Here is a 21615-nt window from a genome sequence, read left to right as displayed (position 1 = left end):
AATCTTTTTCTTTTGAAAATGCAATAATGTAAATTTACCAATAAGGAAAATAATCTTGTTTTCCATTTATGGCATCTAAATCCTACAGACTCCAAGTTTGTCCCACAGGATCACACATCCACCACTATGCTTAACTTTGGGGATGAGGAGAATTTCCAAATGTTTATCCTTTTTTTCCTTCCTTAATTTTACTCTCATCTGACCAAAGCAGATATTTCCAGTTAAAGTCCCAGTAGTGTTTGTGATGGTAGGTCTGATGAGGCTTTTCTCTCGCATAAAATCACATTTACAGCTCTGGAAAAAACAAAGAGCCCACTGCACTGAACCCCACTGAAAACCTTCTGGTTATTCCACCAAATATTGATTTCTGAACTCTTCCTGAGTTAAATTATTAGTGTTGTTGTTCCTAAATGAATATCAATTTGTTTTCTTTGCATTATTTGAGGTCTAACAGAACCTTTTGTTATTTTGACCATTTCTGATTTTCTGCAAATAAATCCTAAATTTGTGTTTTGAATTTCAGAGGCATGTTGTCAGCAGTTCATAGAATAAAAGAACAATGTTCATTTTACTGAAATATATACCTACAAAAAGTAAAATCAGAGAAACTGATCATGTTAAGTGGTCTTTTCTTCCAGAGCTGCATCGCCAAAGAAGCCAGAAAATCATAACTTAATAATAAATCTGTGTTTCAAGTTTTGATTTACTTAAAAAGCATCCTATATGTTTCAATTTAGATCATTTTAAATATCATCACCTTCCTAAAATAAAAGCCTAACTTATTTTTGCCAAGAGGAAAAAAATCACTTTTGGCATTTTTTTTGGTATGATTTTATGCCTTCTTAACGTAAATTTATTTTTGTTATACTCATTTAATTATTGGATTTTCCTTTAAATTTAAGTTAAATTGTGGCACTGTAATAAAAGATTAATTTAATTTAAGCCATTTTACACACCACACTGTAAAAAGTTTATAATTTACAGTAAAGTACCGGCAGCTGTGGTTGCCAGGAATTTACCGTATAAAAACGGTAAAATCCGTATTAAAAGTCTGTATAAATACGGATTTTACTGTATAAATGCGGTAAATTAGAGACGTTTTTTACACACCAGGGTTGTCAGCAAGATTGCCTGCATCTGTAGATAATGGAAGACTAATATATGACATAAGGGGAGTTAATTAAAGCAGTTTATAAAAAACACAGAGTTATATGTATAACACAAAACTTAAAAAGATTCTCTATGTAGCTGCCTGGAGCAATACTTGTTTAAGTCCCATAAAAAAAAAAAATATCCGGCCGGTCAGTGTCAGGCCTGAAAGTGCTGAAATCATCTTTGGATGATCCCGTTAATACTTTCTCTTTAGCAACAAAGAGAAGAGGGAAAAACTCGTCAGACGAGAACCTCTTCTCCAAATGATTCCTGCCTCCGTTTGGAGCCGAGCGGTCCGTCAGGCAGTAGGAGTCTGTGATGGGAGGAAAGACGACGGCAGTGGAGCTCAGATGAGGGAGATCCGAATGGGAATATTGGGAGAACCTGTCCTATTCTGAGGGGAATGATGGGACATGACGTGCTCCACCATCGCGTGTTTCGGCATGTGCTTCATGAGGTACGTCTCCTGGAGAGAAGAGGAAAAACAACTTTACACTGCAAAACACAGTGGTTTTAGAGCAACTATTATTGTGAAAGCACCCAGATAGATTACTTTATAAAAATATTACATGAAGCACCTTAAATACCTGCAGTACCAAATTTGATACACAGATTTTAACACTATTTAAATAGAATATAATAAAATAAATTTCTAAGTTATTGTGCATTGTTTCAAAATATAAAGCATTAATTAAAAAAAAACAAAAAAACAATATACATTTATTTTTACCCAAAATTGTCTAAAATTTGCAAAACCTTCCCTGGAAAAATCGAGTGACCAATCTTATGCGAGCGGACATGTTGAAATGAGGGGGTTTCACCGCCTGCAGTGCAATGATTATCCAATAGGTGGCAGAATACAAGTCTCAAATTAAACACAAAACAGGCCAAAAAAGTATCAAATACGATACAAATATCGTTATTTAATAAACCATTTCAAGTGAACATAACTTGGACATAAAATATTTGATAAGTTAATCTACAAAAGTTGAGTAAATGACAAAAGGTTAAATATTTCATAGGCCAGCAGGGTATCCCACAATGCATTGTGCCACCAAAGTAGCTAAACCACTTTTATTTGTCACAAAACAAATTTGTTTTAAGATGTTTAAGGCGACTCCAAAGCTTCATGTATGCAGTCAGTTCCCCATAATGAGCAGTGCAGGTCGTACTAGTTATTTTTTTGGTATTTACATTTGCATACATGAAACAGCACCATGACCAACCTCCTCTGCCTTAAAGTGTAGCGTAACATGGTATTGTTTGTTTTACTGAAAAGATTTGAGGAAACTAACACTGCTTCCAATATCGTCAGTCAAATATTGTAAAAAAAGTGATCATGTAAAAGACAATTTCTTTATGTTTTTCAATGTCTGAGTATTAATAAATCATCTTGAAACAAAAAAACATAACTGCTTTCAATATTTTCTGTCAAAGTTGGAGAAACAAAGAAGCAGGAACCATTTTGATCATGTTGTTTTCTTTTTTTATATGTAGTTTCTAATTAAAAAAATAAACACTGGGTGTCATTTAGGTACTTAAAACATACTCAGATTTATTATGTTAACTTAAATAAAATTGCACAAAGTTGCTCAATCAGTTAATTTTATGTAAACTACAAGATTTTGAGTTTCCAACTAAGGAGAACTAATTAGGTTTTGCCGAACACACATGTACTATTATATCATTACAACTTCCTGATAATAATCAACTTCTGCAAACTTAAATTTTGAAAACTTGGTTTCTGTGAACTCACTGAGGTGTACGCCCGGCCGCACATGCTGCAGCAGTAGGCCTTGGCGTTCTTGATGGCGTGTACAGAGAGGTGGATCTGCAGCGAGGCCGAGTCTGAGTAGGCACGGAAACAGTTGGAGCATTTGAAGGGCTTGTCCTTGTTGTGCTGCCTCTGGTGAGACTTTAAGAAAGAAAGCAAACACACCAGGTTAATCTGTGTGCCTACATGCCTCAGGACAAGCTGGAGACAGAAGGGTTTTCTGAGTCAGTTTGTTCAACAAACCTATAAAAAAACGACATAATATTAACTTCCCCACTGATTAGGAAGCAACTTTTAGAACCACGAGAGCCATTTTGACCTCAGTTCAGCTAAATACCATCTGATAAAAGTTGAAGAAGCTGCAAGACATTTTGAAGTAAAAACAACTTGTTGGTATTTTGAGTCTTGAGTGAACAAAAACACATTTCTTGTACCATTTGTGTCATCCAGATACTGCATAAAGATGCATAGAAAAACTGCTAAAATTAGACTTTTTTATAGCATTTATTTTAATGATTTCTGGTCATTTTTTCCCACTGTAGAAGCTTAAAGAGATGCCTGACTTTTTTTTTAGTCATCAGCTTGTGGGGATACTTTCTTCACAATTTACTTTATTTCAACTTTTATGTAACTGGGTAAGTTGAGAACAAAATCTAATTTTCAACAACGACCTGTTCAGAAAACACAACATCATACAACAGAAAACAGAAGAATATCATGACACACATGAAAATATAACCATATTCATACTAATTTAACATACATATCAGAGTTTTTAAAAGCAGGTACATCTTTGTTCCAAATAATTGCAGATACTAGTTGGTTTCGGCCCCAAAGCTTCAGTTTTAAGTTAAAGTTGAAGAAAGATTTTACTTTTAATCATCACAGTAAGCCAGAATAAACAAAAAAGGACTTTATGGGAGGAAAATTAAAAGTTTGGCATGTATTTTTCAGTGTATTTTCAGATATGGGCCACATGATGTTGGGGGAAAATGAACAACGATTGGACTTCTGGACTTCAACAAATTTAAAGTAGGTCATTATAGTGACGTAGTTGTTAGGTGAAAGATGTTGGTCAGAATGGGAGTTTAAATTACAAGGTACGTTGTCACTGTGGTGAATTATAGGTGGACCAGACCTGCCACTCACAGCTTTTACAGCTCTCTGTAGGGGACCGGTTTGCTAGGTGTATAATTCCTGACTTCCTGTCCCTCACAGGATCAATGGCATATAAATCTTCACTTCATGAGCTCAAATTGGAGATGAAGTCTTTTGCTATCAATACTTTATAATATGTCTATATATAATAAACAATGTAAAAAAATGAGGTTCAGATGATGTTTCTGATGAGATCAGGTGAAACAGGAGGCTTCTTTGTGATCTTTGGCAAAAAGGTCACAAAGATCACATTACACGTCAATTTCTAAACCATTAACCTTTGTTGTAGTGCAGCAGAGAGTCAGAAAACAGCTCATGTTTACCTGCAAATTAGAGAGTTGCGTAAAAGCTTTCTCACATCCTGGATGGAGGCATTTATAGGGTCGGTCACCTGTGTGGATTCTAAAACACAAAAGACACAAAAACAGGTAGAACAGGAAGATGAAAGCAACCTAAATCAAATATGAAGTAATAAGGTGACCCAGAAAAGGCTTTTTATATTTTCAGTTTGGAAAAATACAAAACTACATAACCCTAACCCTTTTTACATCTAAAATGACTTTTTGGCTCTTGAACGTTGCATCAACACCAACTCAGTATATTCAAAAACTACAACCCCTCTAAAATTATTAACTAATAAACTTCTTCAGTTCAAAGTACTTTACATGAATTAGGTGGAAGTACACACAAAAAACCTAAATCAAAAGAAAGACAAAAAGGTAAAAATATAAAACTACATATTGGTTCCTCGTGTTTAGTAAGAATAAGTATTCCATCATTTATAAACTAATGGGTGTTTCTCTGGATCTTAAGTTTGATAGGGATTATTGAGGTAAAAAAGCTAAATGTTAGTTCCAGTTGTTCTGGGTTGAGTTCTAGATTTGTACTGGTGGTCCGCGAGCGCCCCTAATGGTCAGCGAGGTACTGCATGTAAACGACCGTTTATTTGCCGTGACGTCAGCTCAAAATCCGACGCTACAGCTAGCTTACTACCGGACTGTGTTAAAAAAAAATTGTGATGGGCGTGCCGTGGTGGCGTAGCGATTAGCGCGACCCTTCAGTCCTCGACGCGGCCGTCGCGGGTTCGACTCCCGGACCGACGACATTTGCCGCATGTCTTCCCTCCTCCAGGGGGGTAAAAAAAAATAGTGATGGTTACTAAAAAGAAAAGCTGGTGGAAAGAAAACAAGCCCAGGACTACTTATATTACCAGAGGAAGCAACGTCATAGCTGCTGAGTGTTGCTGTGTCCTTCACTAGCGCTTGGATTCCTTTGGTTAGCAGTATTAATCGTTCTTTGTTGTGTATGACTTTGCTTGGTAATGAATGATTTTCAGCTTTTAGGCCAACAGCAATTGTCATTTTCATTTAATTAAAAAATATTAACTTCAGGTTAGGTGGTATGTGGCTGTTTGTTAAATGGTTTAAGTCACAGGTGTGAAACTCCAGTCCTCAAGGGCCCGCTGTCCTGCAGTTTTTAGATGTGCCACAGGTACAAAACACTGGAATGAAATGGTTTAATTACCTCCTGCTTGTGTAGATCAGTTCTCCAGAGTCTTGCTAATGACCTAATTATTGTATTCAGGTGTGATGCAGCAGAGGCACATCTAAAAGTTGCAGGACTGGAGTTTGACACACCTGGTTTAAGTTTTCCTCGCCCTGAGTTTCTTTAGGTGTTGCTCTTGTGATACACCATAGAGTGGGAGATTTTAATCATCACTTGTTTATATAGTCAAGAAAATTTGTTTAAGAGTATAAGCCACCACATAAATTATTAGTATTGCAATGTATTATATATGTGTTTTTTTAGACTGAAATTGACCGAAATACCACGTCAAATCCAAAAGGAAAAAAAAGGAACCAAAATGTAGACAGTGTTTCACCAGGAGGCCTAGAGTGAGGAGCACCGCCCCCTCTCCTCAGAAGAGTTTGGGGGAAGAAGATGGCTGTCATTCCTTCATTCACTGAAGCTATTCATGTTTTCAGGCTTTCCACTCAGAAGAAAGGAGAAGCAGGGACATCCTAACATCATTTGTTACAATTGTTTCGACCCAGCTGAGACGTGTAACACTCTGATATTAAAAGTATAAAGCTATGGCATATAACATACTAGCAAATACTGCATAAAAGCAGTCCTTTGTAATTGCAACATTGCAGGTATTAATATTTGCTATTTTGTGCAGCTCTAGCCTGAACTGTTGCAGATGAGCTGTGTGTTTGTCGGAGGTCAGACCTGGTGTGCTGCTGCAGGTGGGAGAGCTGGCGGAAGCATCTTTCACAGTAGGAGCAGCGGTACGGCTTGAGGCCCAGGTGGATGCGCAGATGCTGGGCCAGGTACGAGGCGTTCGCAAACGTCTTGGTGCAGTGAGGACACTTGTGGGCTTTCGCCTCTGTGTGCGTTTTGGAGTGAATTTGCATGTCGGACTTGGAGAAGAAGGTCAGGGGACAAACTTTACACCTGGAAACAGGAAAACAGGAGACATGCATGAGGAAGAAAACAGAAATCAATAAATCATTAATAAAACTTCTTATAGTGCAGATTTTTAAATTAAAAAAGTGGGACAACAATATTTGAATAGTAAGCATTTAGTGATGAATTTACAACATTAAGATATTTAGTATTTATTTAATAGTATTTGGAAAACATAGAGGTACATCTCAAATTAAAATATATTTATATAATAAATAAATTCTGAAATTTAAACAAATACTGTTTAGATTCAATAGAGAAAACCAGGATGATGTGTTTCAAGAGTCTGTTTCTCTTCATTTTGATGATTATGACTTATTGCTAATAAAATACCCAAAATAAAATCAGATACTAAAGAATATGGACATTCAGAGACTAGTGGAAAATGAATGAATGAATGAATGAATGTACTTTTTTGATCCCAGAAGGAAATTCACATATTAAGAGTTTGATGCAGCTTGGGTTACATTTCTGTTTCCTGTTGTTTTTTTTAAGTGGAGAGGAAAAAACAAATAGCTTCATGATCAAGAAACAGACCTTAACTGAGAAAAACCGAACAGAATGTCCACTAAAAAAATAAACATATCAACACTTACTAGACAAAAAATTAACAGCAAACCTAAACAGCAAAAATTACATTAATGATGACTAAGAAAACTGATGCAAGAACCTGGCAGGAATAATCCAAATGGAAAAAACTAAAAATCAGGGCTAAAAAATAAACTATGACGTGGCAATACCAAACTTAATGAGCAAGGAGTAAAATAAACTGACAGAATATGAAAAAAACATAAATTAGAATAAACTAAACACACTATTCAAGAAGAGAGAGAAAAACTTACAAAAACAGATGCAAAACTTTGATCTAGAAATAACCCAAAACAAAACCACAAACCAAAACCCACAACATCTGAGCATCATGACAACAGGAGCCCCGACAAATTATTCAGCATGTCGACCTGCTTTCAGTACCCTGAAATTTATGGATTAAAAATGATCTTTTGTATATATATATATTTCCAATGTAATATTCTAATTATGTTAGAAACAGAACTTTGAGTTTTCAAAATGAACCCAAAGAAACAAATTAAAAATAACAATAACATTTAAAATGAGTTAATATGACTTTAACTGTTACAAGCTGTTCTTTTAACACAAAACCCAGACAAAATGTCTAATATATATTAGACATTTTGTTCTTGCATCAGTTTTCTTAGTCATCATTAATGTAATTTTTGCTGTTTAGGTTTGCTGTTAATTTTTTGACTAGTAAGTGTTGATATGTTTATTTTTTTAGTGGACATTCTGTTCGGTTTTTCTCAGTTAAGGTCTGTTTCTTGATCATGAAGCTATTTGTTTTTTCCTCTCCACTTAAAAAAAACAACAGGAAACAGAAATGTAACCCAAGCTGCATCAAACTCTTAATATGTGAATTTCCTTCTGGGATCAAAAAGTACATTCAAAATGTCTAATGTATATTAGACATTTTGAGTATTTCCTTAACTGTTACATTTCTGTGTGCTCTCATTGTATTAGTCTGTACTTCCTCTTTGCCCAACGGTGAATCCGTTAGTATTTACGGATGCGCTGTTCTGTATTTGCATTTATTTTGGTTTTCTTCATAGAGAACCATTTCCAGCGCCAACAGTTTAGATTGTTATCATCATTACCGTCATTCCTGATATCTTAAACTACAAATGATGTGTAAATATATCTCTGAAGAATGTGAAGCCGCTGAGGTAAGGTCGACGGTGTGTATCAAAGGTGTGTTTCTGTACTTTACTGCTCAGCACATTTAGCCTCTTCTTGCTTCTGCTTTGCAGCAAGCAAAACTTGAACAGCTTCCTCTTCATTTTCTAAGTCTTGTCACAAAAACAACTCTGCAATAATAAACCATTATTTTGCAGACAAATTGTGAAATTAAAGTATTCTACATATCAGTTACTCTCACATCCTGCTTTTTTAACAAGAATTTAAATTTTGGGATTTCAGGCTGTTTTAATCATGGTGTAGTGGTATGATTTACCTTTTTTTATCTTTCTTTGTTACTGTTTGTGTTTTTACTCCTTCTAGTTTGCTTTATTTTCTTTAGAAGCGATAAAACACTCTAAAAAACACATCCTGACCTCAACAACAAGATCCTCGATAATCCCTGCAGTCTGGTTTTATTTGTTCTTGAGGTAAATAGCTTGTTGATGTCAAACTGAACTTCACAATAAAGTTTAATAAAATCTGGATTGATTCATTTAATCACTGAAATCGCATTCATTGCATTGATATTCTAATGAGTATTTGTGTGCTTTATGGTATAAATATCCTGACAATCATAGTTTTCTCTAAATATTTTATTTGTTTTATTGATTTGTAGATTTTTTGTGCTATTCTGTTGCCAGGCATTATAAGATGATAGATTCATAGCAGATTCAACTTTACTCTGAGCTTTTTGTTGTGTTGGCAGCAATACATTTTCACCCAAAATAGGGCTGGACAATATGGCTGAAAATTATTTTAGCATTACATCTAATTTTTTTTTGCTTTAAATATCTGAAATACTTCCAAACTGGTGGTGTGACCTTTCCTGTTTTATCCACAGTTTTCTCTTCACATTGTTGTTTTTTTTTTATTTTTAAGCTGTTATGAGGCACACTGGCGAAACCTTAACATGCTTAACCTTTATTAAGCTGCTGCTGCGGCAGTTACTCAACTGGTTGTTGCTAGGTAACCAAAGAGTGAGTGAGTTGCTAGGTAACCAAAGAGTGAATGAGCTAGTTGGTTCTACCAATCTCACTTATCTGGCCATGAGAGTCTGAGCCTTTCCTCTGCCTATGTCTCCCAGAATGCTGTGCAGTTCTGGATCAGAGTTCAGTGAATATTCTATATACTGAATACTGAATACTCTATCAGATGTATTATCTATTGATATTGATCATACCTCTATCGTGATATATATATATTAGTACTGATTTATTGTCCAGCTCTAAACAGAATACAGCAGTTTTTTCTCACCTGTAGGTTTTACCCTCTTTAGTGGTGATGGTGACGCAGGACTGGTCGTTGCCCGAGGCCAGGATCGGGTACGGAACCACCAAAAGCGACGAGCCGTTCTCGGCCTTGATCTTCTTGCGCCCCCGTTCCTGCTTCGGAGGCGGGCCGAGGAGACCCACAAAGCCCCCGTTGGTCTTCCCCGGCTCAATCCCGTGGCTGCCGGCTAACCCTGAGATGAGGTGAGGGGTGGGGGCTCCACCCAGTCGGCTGTGGCTGCTTGAGGTGGGTGTTGTTGGGGTTATTATCTCCGAAGTGCTGAGGTTCCCAGTTCTGGATGCCAGTGCCACACCTGACAGGAACAACAGTGAAGATGAGAACATTACTGAACATTATTATAGCTGTTATTAGGGCTGAACAATATGGCTGAAAAATTTATCCCGATGTAAGTATTTCATATCACTCGATATTGATTATTATTGATTAGTTTTTTGTTTTAAATATTTGAAATAATGGCAAAGTGGCAGCATGACCTTTCCTGTTTTATCTAGTTTTCATTTCACTTTGTTGTTTTTTACTTTTAAGCATCTATGAGGCACGGTGGCAAAACCTTAAACTGCTGCAAGTTACTCATCAGGTTGTTGCTAAGTAACCACAACTTACTTAATAGGGTGTTGCTAGGTAACCTAGCCTTTCCTTTGCCTACATCCCCCAGAATGCTGGTTGGTTTTTGGAGTTCAGTGAATATTCTGTATACTAAATACATCTTTTATATTATATATTTTAACTTCCTTGTTTCATAAATTTACATTGTAAAACATTTGAAGGTGGTTTAACTTGAAAATGAAATTTAAGTTAAACAGAAAATTGTTTTGGTTTTAACTCGGACATTAAAGTTCATGAAGTTGATTTATCAACAAGAGACAAGTTTTCTAAACATTGTTTTATAAAAATGTTTAGAAAACAATATTTTCTAAACATTCTAAACAGCATTGTTGTGTTTAGAAAACAACATTTGTTTAATTAAACATTAAAAACCAACCTAAAAACTCTAGTTTATTAAACTCTTGGAGGTTTGACAGAATTAATAAAAAGTTAACACAACTTACTACTGTAAGTTTTTATCTTTCACAAAGTCACATTTAGGTTCAAAATCTAAAACTCACTAAATTTACTTGACTTAAAGAGTAAAAGATAGTAGATACAACTAAATGCGCTCACGTGTTTTACAGTGTATTGCTCCCTCTGTTGACTATTTCTGTCTTCTATCTCCACATTCCATAAGTTATTTTAATTAATATTTTATAATAATAATAAAAAAACATATTAAAAGTATAAAAAAAATGAATAATTAAAATTTATTTTAAAAAATCCTTCTTTTATTTTCACATCTTCCCTCCAGCTTTCTGAGGCGCCTCTAGTGTCGGTTTAATCTCCAGCTGATTAATGAATGAATCTTTATTTTTCTGCATCACCTGGAGCATTGAAGGAGAACAAAAAAGCAAAGAACAAAGAAAAGCGAACAGGTGACGTGAACCCACTGAGGAAGGGTTTGTCTCAGTTTGCACAGTGGTCCGCTGGGACGTGTTTGCTCACCTGAGACGTGGTTTGTTCTGGAGGGATGGTCTATGAGCTGGCGCAGGTGCCAGTCCTCCCACAGACCCCGGGCTTTCAGAGCCGCCTTGTCGTCCAAATTCAAGTTCACATCTCCAAGGATACGACCTAATTAAGAAGAAAAATATATCTCTTAGTCAGAGTTAGATAGTAACTAGTTGCTTTTATTCAATTAATAAAGTACTTTTAGGAGTTATTTTACTACCCTGTATTTGAGTCATTTTATCATGAAGTATCGCTACTCTTGGGTATAATTTCTGGATTTTCTACCCACTGTGAGTAACTTCACTGAATGGAAGACAAACATGTTTTAACCAAAAATTAACCAAGCGAAGACACACACCTGCAGTTTTTGTTAACGTTTAATACTTATTTTTATTGAATGAAACAAATTTGAAAAAAATTTCTTTTGTTATTTTTTGTTACTTAAACAAATTATCATTTTCATCCTTAAAATACCAAAAATTTCCACTTAACTTTATATTTTGGTCTCTCTGATTATGTCATTTTTAAAATGATTGATATTTTGATCAGTTGGTGCCTGAGTAGACTTTTTACCAAATAATTTTTTACTTGAGTAATTTCTTATATGGCTATTTTTTGCTTTTAGTTGAGTAAAAATATGCTAGTCTGCAAAATGACGACAGCAAAAGTTGGGGGAAAACTATACCTTTTTTTTTATTGTACATTCTGCTCAGTATTCATTACCCAATCGGTGTATACATAAACACAATACAATACTTTGACCTTTTTGAATTCTCCATCTAATAATTAAACAAAGTATGAAAATACTAAGCAATATTTAACTAAGAAAAACTAGCAAACACACTCTAAATACTAATTAAAACTAAAGAAATTAAACAAACAAGAAGTCACAATAAGGTAAAACAAAATTATGATGAAAAACACAAAACCCTAAACTATTATTAAATTAAAAGTCTAAAACAAAAAGATTTCTTTTAAATCTTTCGTAATATAAAAACCTGGAGAAGTAAGAAAATGTTTTATTGTCTGAAGATTCTCAAACATTTTTTGTAAACTTGCATATTTGCATGTCAAGTTAAAAAGTTAAGTAAATTGATTAATTATGATTAATCACAGAGCGTGATTAATCTGATTAAATTTTTTTATGGATGGACAGCGTTAGTTTTTAAAGAATTATTTAGACTAATTGTATGTGTGGACATAGTTGGAGTACCTGTGACAGAGCTGGAGGCAGGGCGGGCATGCAGGGCGATGTCAGGCTGCGACGGGCTTGGACTGTGCAGCCCGGACCCCTGCTGAGCTTTGGACATCCCGTGCTGGCTGCCTTCGGCCTGGCCCGACGGAGACATCAGAGGCTGCTGGGAGGCGGCCGAAACGGCGGGCAGGTGTGGCGGCCGGATCTTCTCCGCCATCAGCTGCTCCTTGATTTTATTGATCAAGACTAGGTTATCCAGCTGACAGCCAGAAACCACCATCAGTGACAGAAGAACAGCCATCATCAGTTCAATCAGTGACACTTCTCAGGGCAATGGTGCCCTCTATTGGTTGACACCAAACATTGCAGCCAAAGCTTTGAGGCTTTGAAGGAATGCCTGTTTAGTTTTTATTTGAGTTTGAAACCTCTTTAAGCAAATAAATAGCTACTTTTGAAATTGAGTTAGATATTTATGTACTTTTAAAGACTTTCAGAACATAGAGGATATAAAAGTGCCTATTTTTCTTCTTACTTTTATGGTTTTGTTGAATTGATGCTTCAAAGATTTTGAGAAATACATTTTAATGTTTCTCATTTTTCAACCGAAGTCTAACCTATCGTCTCTGTAAGACAAACTTTTATTATGTTATTGCAGAAGACAAATGTAATCCAATAAATCTGCCGTTTCAGTCACTGGTTACTACATTTGGGGCAGTGAAAAATGCTTTGCTGTGGTTTTGGGATGAAATCCGGGGATTAAATGAAATTAAAAAATAAAATGCAAACACTCTTCTTATCAAGCATTGGCTTTTGTGCTGGTGAATATCAGATAAGTTATGAGGTGAGGTTCAAATGTAAAAAAAGTAGGAGTAGTATAGGGAACTCATTGAAATTTGATCTAAAACTCTAAAATTAATCTAAAGTTTGAGACCATCTGGCTTCCATGTTATTTCATGTTAAATATTCACACTTTACAAAAGTAAAAATGCTTTCTGTCCACAAGTGAGGCAGGATTGAGACAGTCATTATGAACTGCTTTGTATTTATGAAAGTGTGAAACGTGAAAGAAAATACTTTCTCCAGTCTAAGTTGTAATACCTGTAGTTTTTTTTTTTTTGGTGGTTTCAAGACTTTTATTAGGATTTTATCATGTTTTTTTATAGCGTTAAATGCTTCCTAATTAATATAGCTATTATGTTATTGAGTTTGTCTACAGACTTCACTGGGGCTCCTTGGAGATATAAAATATGCATGAAAGATTCTGCTGCTTTGATTTTGATCAAGCCTTATGTAAAACAAAGTGAAGGCATAATAAGCTTGTACTTTGACTTACACTTTTTTCACTTTGAGCTCTTGCCATTGACTGGTTAAATTAAAATATTATCTATTTCTGTACTTGTTTGTCTTGTGTTTCTTTTTTCAGCATTGTGTTTTTTTTCTTTTTTGACCTGTGTATGAAAAGTAAAAAAATACATAAAAAATAAATAAATATTAAATTATTCTGAGCTAATCCAGTTAAATTGTTTTAAGAGGTTCTCAAGACCACACAGTTGTTTATTAGTGGGGTCCTGACCGACTTTGCGGACCTTAATGGGTAAGCTACAGATAACTTTACATCACATAGTTGAGTGGACTATGGAGTGAATTAGACAGTTTGTATTAAACCTAAATCTGCCAAGATATGACTAAACCTTTCAATTCTTTCAATAAGCTGTCAATTGGCATTAAAGTTCATTATAAAGACATTATAGTTCTGTGCTTCTCCAGGTCTGCTTTTCCAGATGAATTCAAACAAATGTCTAATGTACAAATTGGACAAATTAACATCCACGGTGTGTCCTGCTGATGCGTAAATTTTCAGATTAAATTGTTTCAAATTACAGCTAAATCAAAGAGGTGCAATCCATCTGAAAAGCTATTAGCCTACAGTAGCTCAGTAGACTTCTTATTTTTTTTTACAAACACACTTAAATAAGAAATCCCCCTGCTACAGGTATGTAAACTATTCCTTTAAACTCTCTTTATGGTGGAAACACAGTAGCAGCATGCAGTTATGCTCATCTTCTCTTGCTTGCTGCTGCTAGCTGCCAGTTAGCCGCTTCTGATGGTCAAAGAAAGAAACTTTTTAACTAATTACAAATAACTTAATGAGGCTTTTGGCGTATTTTCTGCTACCAAACCGACACCTGGTCAGTTGAGCTGTTTAGGTACTGTGAGTTAAAGAGGCTACCATAACTGTCAGTTAGCTAAACAGCTAACTGATGCTGGCTAGCTAATGCTAGCTTGTTCAGCTTAACAAAACTCAAAAACAAACAAAAAAAACTAAACCAACTGTCACATTACTTTAATATTTTCAATCATTTTAAGCAGGTTTATTGTTATTATGAATACTGCTTACCGTCATATTCAATAAATGTGAGATTAAAAGTGACTTTTGAAATCAACCTTAACATGTTTTTTTGTAAAGGACACATTTTTGTATTAAAATTGCTATTCTAATCTTATGTTGTGTTTTCATTTGCTGTAAGTGGAAAATCATCATAAATGTTTTTCCCTTAGTGATCTGAGTTAGTAAAATAAATTAACTTTCAATAATATTTTAAATTATTGAATATAACTGTATTTTTGTTGAAAAACTGCTGACTCTTGGGAGTTTTAGCTGACAGCAGCAGTGTCCTTCCCTGAACTTCTTTCAGGAGTTTACAGCTCAAGATAGCTGAAAGATGTTTTGTGTTTATTAATTAATCTTTCAATTAGAATAAATATATTTTTCAGACTTTTGGACTCAGAGGAGCCCGTAGTTTTCAATTGAAATCCAGCTTATAAGATCATTTATTGGTAAAAACCAGGGGCATAGATATCAAGCTTCCCAGTGTGCTATTTAACTACATTTTGGTCAAAATGATCTGTCGACAGCTCAAACAAATAAATATTTACAATATTCCTTCTTTATCAGAGCTTAGGATCAGAAAACCTATTATTTATAATAATATAGTTAAGTCATACAGAACTGTATTTTTTCATTGAAGTCTAAAAGATTCACTTTAAGATTGTTTTTAGTTGTGAAAGGTGGTTCTTACCTGGCCAGGCATAGAAGGAGGAGGAGGCCAAAAGTAGGGATTGTTAAAGCGCGGTTCAGCCATCCTGGAAGAAATGCACACATAATAAAAATGTCAGTTATACTAAACGGCAGGAAATATGCAAATATTGAACCAACTCTTGTCACAGTGTATTTTTTCTTGCTTGATGACTCCTGTTTGTTCAGATTTTTTCATAGCTCAGTACACTTCTGTGTGTTTCTGTTGTTAATGTGGTTAAAAGCCACGTCGGTAGCCCTACAACTAAACAACATCTGACTGTTTGGTGCAATAATCAGTCTTGTGATAGCGTATTTCCAAGAATATTGTGTACAAAGGCTCCTGTTTGACCCAGCTTTGCATCCTTGCACTATTTTCAGTCCAACATGTTATAATGATAGCAGGGAGGATGTTTATGAGCCAGCAGGGTGAGTTAATTCTGCAGGATTTGTAAATCTAAATTAAACTCGCTGCTTTTTCTGAGGATTCTCAGACACACTTTTGCAGGCATGCAGACTTTGAGATAGGCTGCATGTGATTTCAACTGTTAGTTGTTCAACAGTTATCAGAAAATAACAGAGCCCACTAGTTTGATGTAGATGCTAATCTGTTGCTTTTTGTCTCCTCCTTCAAACTAGGGGGTTAAGGGTGAGGAGAAAACCAGGGTAAATTTGGTGGAGTGTTTTCTAAAGTATCTCCAGAATAAGAAATTGCAGAAACTTGTAAATAAGGAATATCTAAATTGACAACATGCAGCGTTTAGTCCCAAGTGCAAACCCGTTTTTCTTTCATCTCAAACCTTCATGGAAACAGCTGTAAAATACCTACAATTTAGCTCTGATTGCGAGTGCGAAGCATAATGATTGATAAGGCTTCTGTTACATTAATCAAGTTTAACCGGACGGCTGAAAATCTTTCTTTTTTAAAGGCAAAGCGAAACACATGCAGTTTAAGGCTTGCTCTGAAGGCCTTTCTTTCCATAGCCTCTCTTTTCCGACCCTCTTGAAGATCTTTTTAAAACATTTTGCCTTGCATGCTTTGGCACACAGAGCCATTCCTAAGTCTGTTTGGCTTAGCAGAAGCATAACACAGCCCACATCTGCAAGCCAAGAGAAACAAAACCGATACATCTAGAGGTACAGCCGCACAATGCACCTCCCAGAAAATTTCTATAACGATGGGGGCTTTCTGCCCCAGGGGAGTTTTTCTGCTTTTATGCATCTTTGCGTTGCTTTTTGAGCTGCAACGTGATTGTAGTGAGGGTTTAAGTCAAATAGGAAATTGTATTTTCTGTTTGTGCTTAATTACAGTTTTTTAGGCTGTCCTGAATAATTTTCTTCTTGTTTGCCGTTGTTCTATATCCATTAATTGTAATTCTGAAAATGAACTTCACATGATATACATATGTTTTCATTTTTTATGTTCAGTTCATCAGAAGTTTAATTTCTTAATCAGTTTGTCATACTATATAGAAATGCCAAACAGCATCCAATCCAGGCTATCAAAGACTTAGATAATTTTACATGAACAACTTAATCTTTAGCATTTCTGATATTTTCTCTTATACTCAGACATGCTACCTAATTGTACCACCGTCTGAAATCATTATTTATCACAGTGTTCATATCCCTTTAACTTTTTCCCCTTCCTTTCACATTACAACCACAAACTTTGCTGACTTTTATTAGGGTTTTATATGCTAGATCATATAATTATATGATCTAGCATATAGCATATGATCTAGCATATGATCTATGCTAGATCATATAATTATATGATCTCATATAATTATATGATCTAGATCATATAATTATATGATCTAGCAAGTAATAATTATCTCATATGGAAGTAAAATCTACTTTTTTACATATGAAATAAAAAAAACTAAATCATCATGTTCTTGTATTTAACCCCTTTACTTTAGCACTCTTAAATAAAACCAAATACAACCAAGTTCCTACAGAAGTCAACTAATTTGTAAACAGAGTCCACCTCTATGTAACTTAATCTACATATAAATCCAGCTGTTCAAGTAACTATGTTACATTCAGTTGTTGTAAAAAATGCTGAATACGTCAAACATGGCTTTAAAAAAATTGACTTGAAATTAACGCCTTGAAATTGGGCCTCTGTCTCTTTAAGAAACTCTTGCTCTTTCCAACACCTTCAGGAAGTCATCACAACATCTCTCCTCTATTAAGCCTTTAGTAATGTTTTTACCAGCATTTCACTGAGAAGCAGCTCGTCTAATGAGCTCAGCAGATGCTCAGCTCCACCAGGTGTTTGCTAATTGCTGCTGGCTAGTTTGAAGGAGCTGAGTGGGAGAAGGTTGCTCTGTGAGGCTTGGAAACTGCAGCTCCGAAAAGGAGCTGGATCTCGAAGGCGGGGCTACGTCCAACGAGGCGTTTTGCACAACTGACTGGTTGCCATGGAGATTAAAATGTTTCTCAAACATGAAGGAAAGAATCAAAGCAACACTCCAGGCATGTTTTTGATGAAGGAATAAAATTATAACATGATGTAAAGCTCAAAAAAGTCAATTTTACATAATACTGCCCTTTTAAACACCCCAGCAGAGATGCAAGGCATTGGGTTTAGATCAAAAGCATATTTGTGTCGGAACGGACCAATCAAAGGAAAGAGCTTAATCCAACAGAAGAATTTGTACAAAAACTTAAAAGAGTGTTCACAGATTCTCTAAATCCAATCTGACTGAGCTTGAACTAGAATTGTGATTCTTAAAAACTTTTAAAAACAAATTTTCATTTTCCATCCACTTCACAATTATGAACCACTTTGTTTTGGCCAGCTATATAAAATCTCAACAAGAATGTAACATGAAAATAGGTGGAAAACTTCAAGGTGTATGAATTCTTGAATATGCGTGCAATTTTTAAATTTTCCTGTGAGCTGGAATCGAACTCACAACTGTTCAGCCACAGGTCTCCTCATAATATGAGCTCCATAAATTGTGTTAAAAGCCAAAAGATGTGATTAAAGTGCTGAGATGTCGTGAACACTGGACGTTAACTACAAATACTGAAGCAAAGCCCTCAGAAACACCAGTATTGAAAACTAATGTGCCAAAATGGAAAACAATCAATAAACCAATCACAAAGCAAAACCTCTGAAGCAAAGGATTATGGGAGGTTTAAACTGCTAATATTTGTATTTATTTCTATGTTCCTCAACAATAATGTTAAATGTACAATGATTACTTAGGAAACAATATGATCTTTGAAGCTTTTTGTGTTTAAAAAGAATAGATGTTTTTACATTTTATGTGACTTAGTTGAAACAGAAGAGCCTGAACATCCAACATCCAAGAAAACACAGACAGTTTCACTAAACTCATTCAATTTAAAAGTTTTCGTATTAGAATTACATATATTGAATATATGCAACTCGTTCTGTTGCATATTTTCAACTGTTTTCAGATTAAAGTTAGATTAAATTTGCCTATTTACCACCTGAGTATCAGAACTTAATAATCAGTATATTATGTTATGGGCACAGCCACATTTTCACATCTGTTCAGTGGAGACCAAGTATTCAGCTTTAATAAATTAAATATGAGCGTCCACTATGCTGTCTCAATTGGACTCTATATGGGTAAAAATAAATCTGCACCTTGTCTTACTGACGGAAATGTGCAAAAATATCAATAATATTGACTGACTAGTTTAATACATATGAAAAGTGCCACATATATATTTAAAATAAACCCTTAAAATCCAGTAGTGTAAGTTGTTATAGAAAAAGTGAAAGGTATTTCAAGTGCAGTGGTTATAAAATGTCATGACATCACTATAAAAATGGCAGGTTTTGTGATGTAAATAAATGAACCTGGGTACAAATGTTTTCACAACTTTAATCCCAAATCAGTTAGCAGAAATTAAAAAGCAGAAATAATCTGGTTTGCATAAGTGTCCTTAAATGAATACTTTGTTGAAGCACATTTCAGTCCCAGTTTTCAGTCTTATTTGGTTCAGTCCAGAATCTGATCATCAAAAAATAAAGTTCAGTTGTTCTAGTAGGATTTCCTAAACATTTGCTCATCTCCATGTTTTACCTGATGTTATTATTTACAGAGAGGGTACACAATTCAGCTTATTAAACAAAGGTATCGGTCAGGAGAAGGGCACAAGGACAAAAACAGCTAATTTGGTCTAAACATCATAGCATAGTGAGGTCAGTCATTTGTAACTGGAGAAAATCTGGAAAAATAGTCACAAATGGAAGCTGAATATGTCTTCAAAACTGGTAAAAGACCAATTAGAAACTGGTCTGTGATGCTGCAAAGAGTCTAAAGTAACACGGAATGAGATTCAGCAGCTAATTGTGTCCTATATGTGACATCAATCTGTTCTACACGTCATATATCTGGACTAAAGCGTAGGATTCGTTCATCAACAAAACATAAATACAAGGGTCTGAAAGGAGATAGGTCTACCTATTTTAATTTATCGTTTACCTCAAAAGCTTTCTTATTAAACTGGACCGGACAGCAAAAATGTTGCAAAAACGACTGCATGTATTTATTATAGTAAAGGAAAATAGTATTTTAACACAGATTTATATCCACTGTAGCTGCTGTGAAAGCTTCATACACTGGGTTCATGAGAAGTGGCCTACAGTGAGGTTGTTGTTGTTGTTTTTTAAATGGTGATAAAAAAAAAAAGTTAGGAGCAACTTAAGCCAGTTATTGCTTAGAAAGAAACAGAATGGAGCTGATTTCCAGATTTGGATTGTTCCTAGCTTTAAACCAGCTCTAAGAGTGAGTTTTCCCCTACAGAGCAGCAATCCTGCAGCGCCTCGGTCTGTCCGCCGCCTCTCCCACATTCTCAGACAGTTTATTAAAAAAATCAGACAAAAGGAAAACAAAAATGGCAGCCCTGTCTTATTTTTATAACCAGCGGACGCCATATTCTGCAGAAAGGACTATTACAAGCAGATAACCCTCCGGGTGTCATTAAAGGCCACTGCGACGCGAATGCATGCGGCAAATTTGCATAAATCGTAGGGATGATTGTTTACTTTGATTTGCAGGTTTGAATAGCCCGGCTTGGCGAGGAAAAAAAAAAAACACCACACACTGACACTTCCTACAGCCATCAGCGTGGCTCTTACACAGCGCCGAGCTGAGCCAGAAATCCGATCATCAGGAGGGCTTGTATTTGCACGGCAGCTTAAGACGTCATCTATTAACATTTAAGCATCGCAAATGCTTATTTTATTATTCCAAGTTCTGCACGACTTTTAAGAGAAGCGGCGGTGCAGCGCGGCGGCTTTGAGCGAGAGCAAAACAGCATAAAGAGGCGGATAATTTGCACGGAGAGACCAACATACCTGCGCCAGCGAGAGGAGAAGAAACAGAAATTTATAACGGAGCAGGACTCCCCTTTTTCTGCCTGCTTTCAGCCAGACTTCAAGCCTTCCGGGTCGCCTGCTGTTCACTTCTGGGTGCTACAGGCGAGAGGCTGCTCACAGTACAGAGAGAAAAACCCGTTCAGACCGATTTTTAACCCATTTTCTGGCTCATAATTTTCACCCGATCCGTGCAGATGCCGCAGATGTGCGCGTTTGGCGCCGCGGCGCTATAGTAAAAAATGAGCGCATGAATAAAAAGGGGGGTTCGACTTTTTACAAGACCTTCCTGTAGGAGACTATTGTGGGAATAATGAATTATAATATGAACGTCTCTCACTTTTCCTCACCCCATGTTTAATATAAACCTCGCAAGTAGTCATTACAGTCAGATTATTTGGAGTTGGAGACTGAAAAGGGATGCGCCTGTTATATTTTCCGTGCACTGTATCATTGCTGCGTGTCTGTCGGAGATAATGTGCATTAAATATGAGTAATCCTGTGAGCTGCAGGAGCAGCATGACAGGATGCTAATGTGCTCTGTGCTTAGCTCAGCAGGAGAGGGCACTGCTGCCACGCTGCAAGCCACAGAGCCGCAGCTGGCGGTCCACGGGACCCAGAACACGAATGATACTCAGAGGGGACTGTTATTGTTTCAGCTTTCAAATTGTTTTATTGTACAACTCCTATTGAGTGTTTGCTGGTTTATAAAAGTGTAAATTGCACTGGAGCTTTGTTTTGGTTTGGGATTATAAATTGTAATATTGGAAATATATGGTGACCTATTATAGTAAATAATAATAATAATAGTTATTATTATTATAATAATAGTAATAATAATA

The 21615-nt window shown here is 35.7% G+C and overlaps 1 protein-coding gene across 2 annotated transcripts; it reads right to left on the bottom strand.

Annotated features, from left to right (window-relative positions):
• Nucleotides 1–542: 542 nt before the first annotated feature.
• LOC102226122 (zinc finger protein 362-like) lies at nucleotides 543–21093 on the bottom strand. 2 transcript variants are annotated; one of them, XM_023324450.1, is made up of 9 exons: nucleotides 20756–21093; nucleotides 15410–15473; nucleotides 12348–12588; nucleotides 11132–11257; nucleotides 9560–9887; nucleotides 6317–6541; nucleotides 4408–4486; nucleotides 2909–3067; nucleotides 543–1618 (listed from the first exon to the last, which is right to left on the bottom strand). In XM_023324450.1, the coding sequence occupies exons 2-9, from the start codon at nucleotides 15470–15472 to the stop codon at nucleotides 1499–1501; spliced, it is 1341 nt and encodes a 446-aa protein (XP_023180218.1). In that variant the 5' UTR covers nucleotide 15473; nucleotides 20756–21093; the 3' UTR covers nucleotides 543–1498. The 2 variants fall into 2 exon arrangements, with proteins under 2 accessions (XP_023180218.1, XP_023180219.1); XM_023324451.1 differs by having other exon boundaries at nucleotides 12348–12555; nucleotides 20756–21092.
• Nucleotides 21094–21615: the final 522 nt, after the last annotated feature.

This window comes from Xiphophorus maculatus, chromosome 20, assembly GCF_002775205.1.
Source record: "Xiphophorus maculatus strain JP 163 A chromosome 20, X_maculatus-5.0-male, whole genome shotgun sequence".
In the NCBI taxonomy this organism is placed as follows: domain Eukaryota; kingdom Metazoa; phylum Chordata; class Actinopteri; order Cyprinodontiformes; family Poeciliidae; genus Xiphophorus; species Xiphophorus maculatus.
Note: the sequence above shows the minus strand (reverse complement) of the source record. Positions and strands in the feature narration are given on the sequence as shown.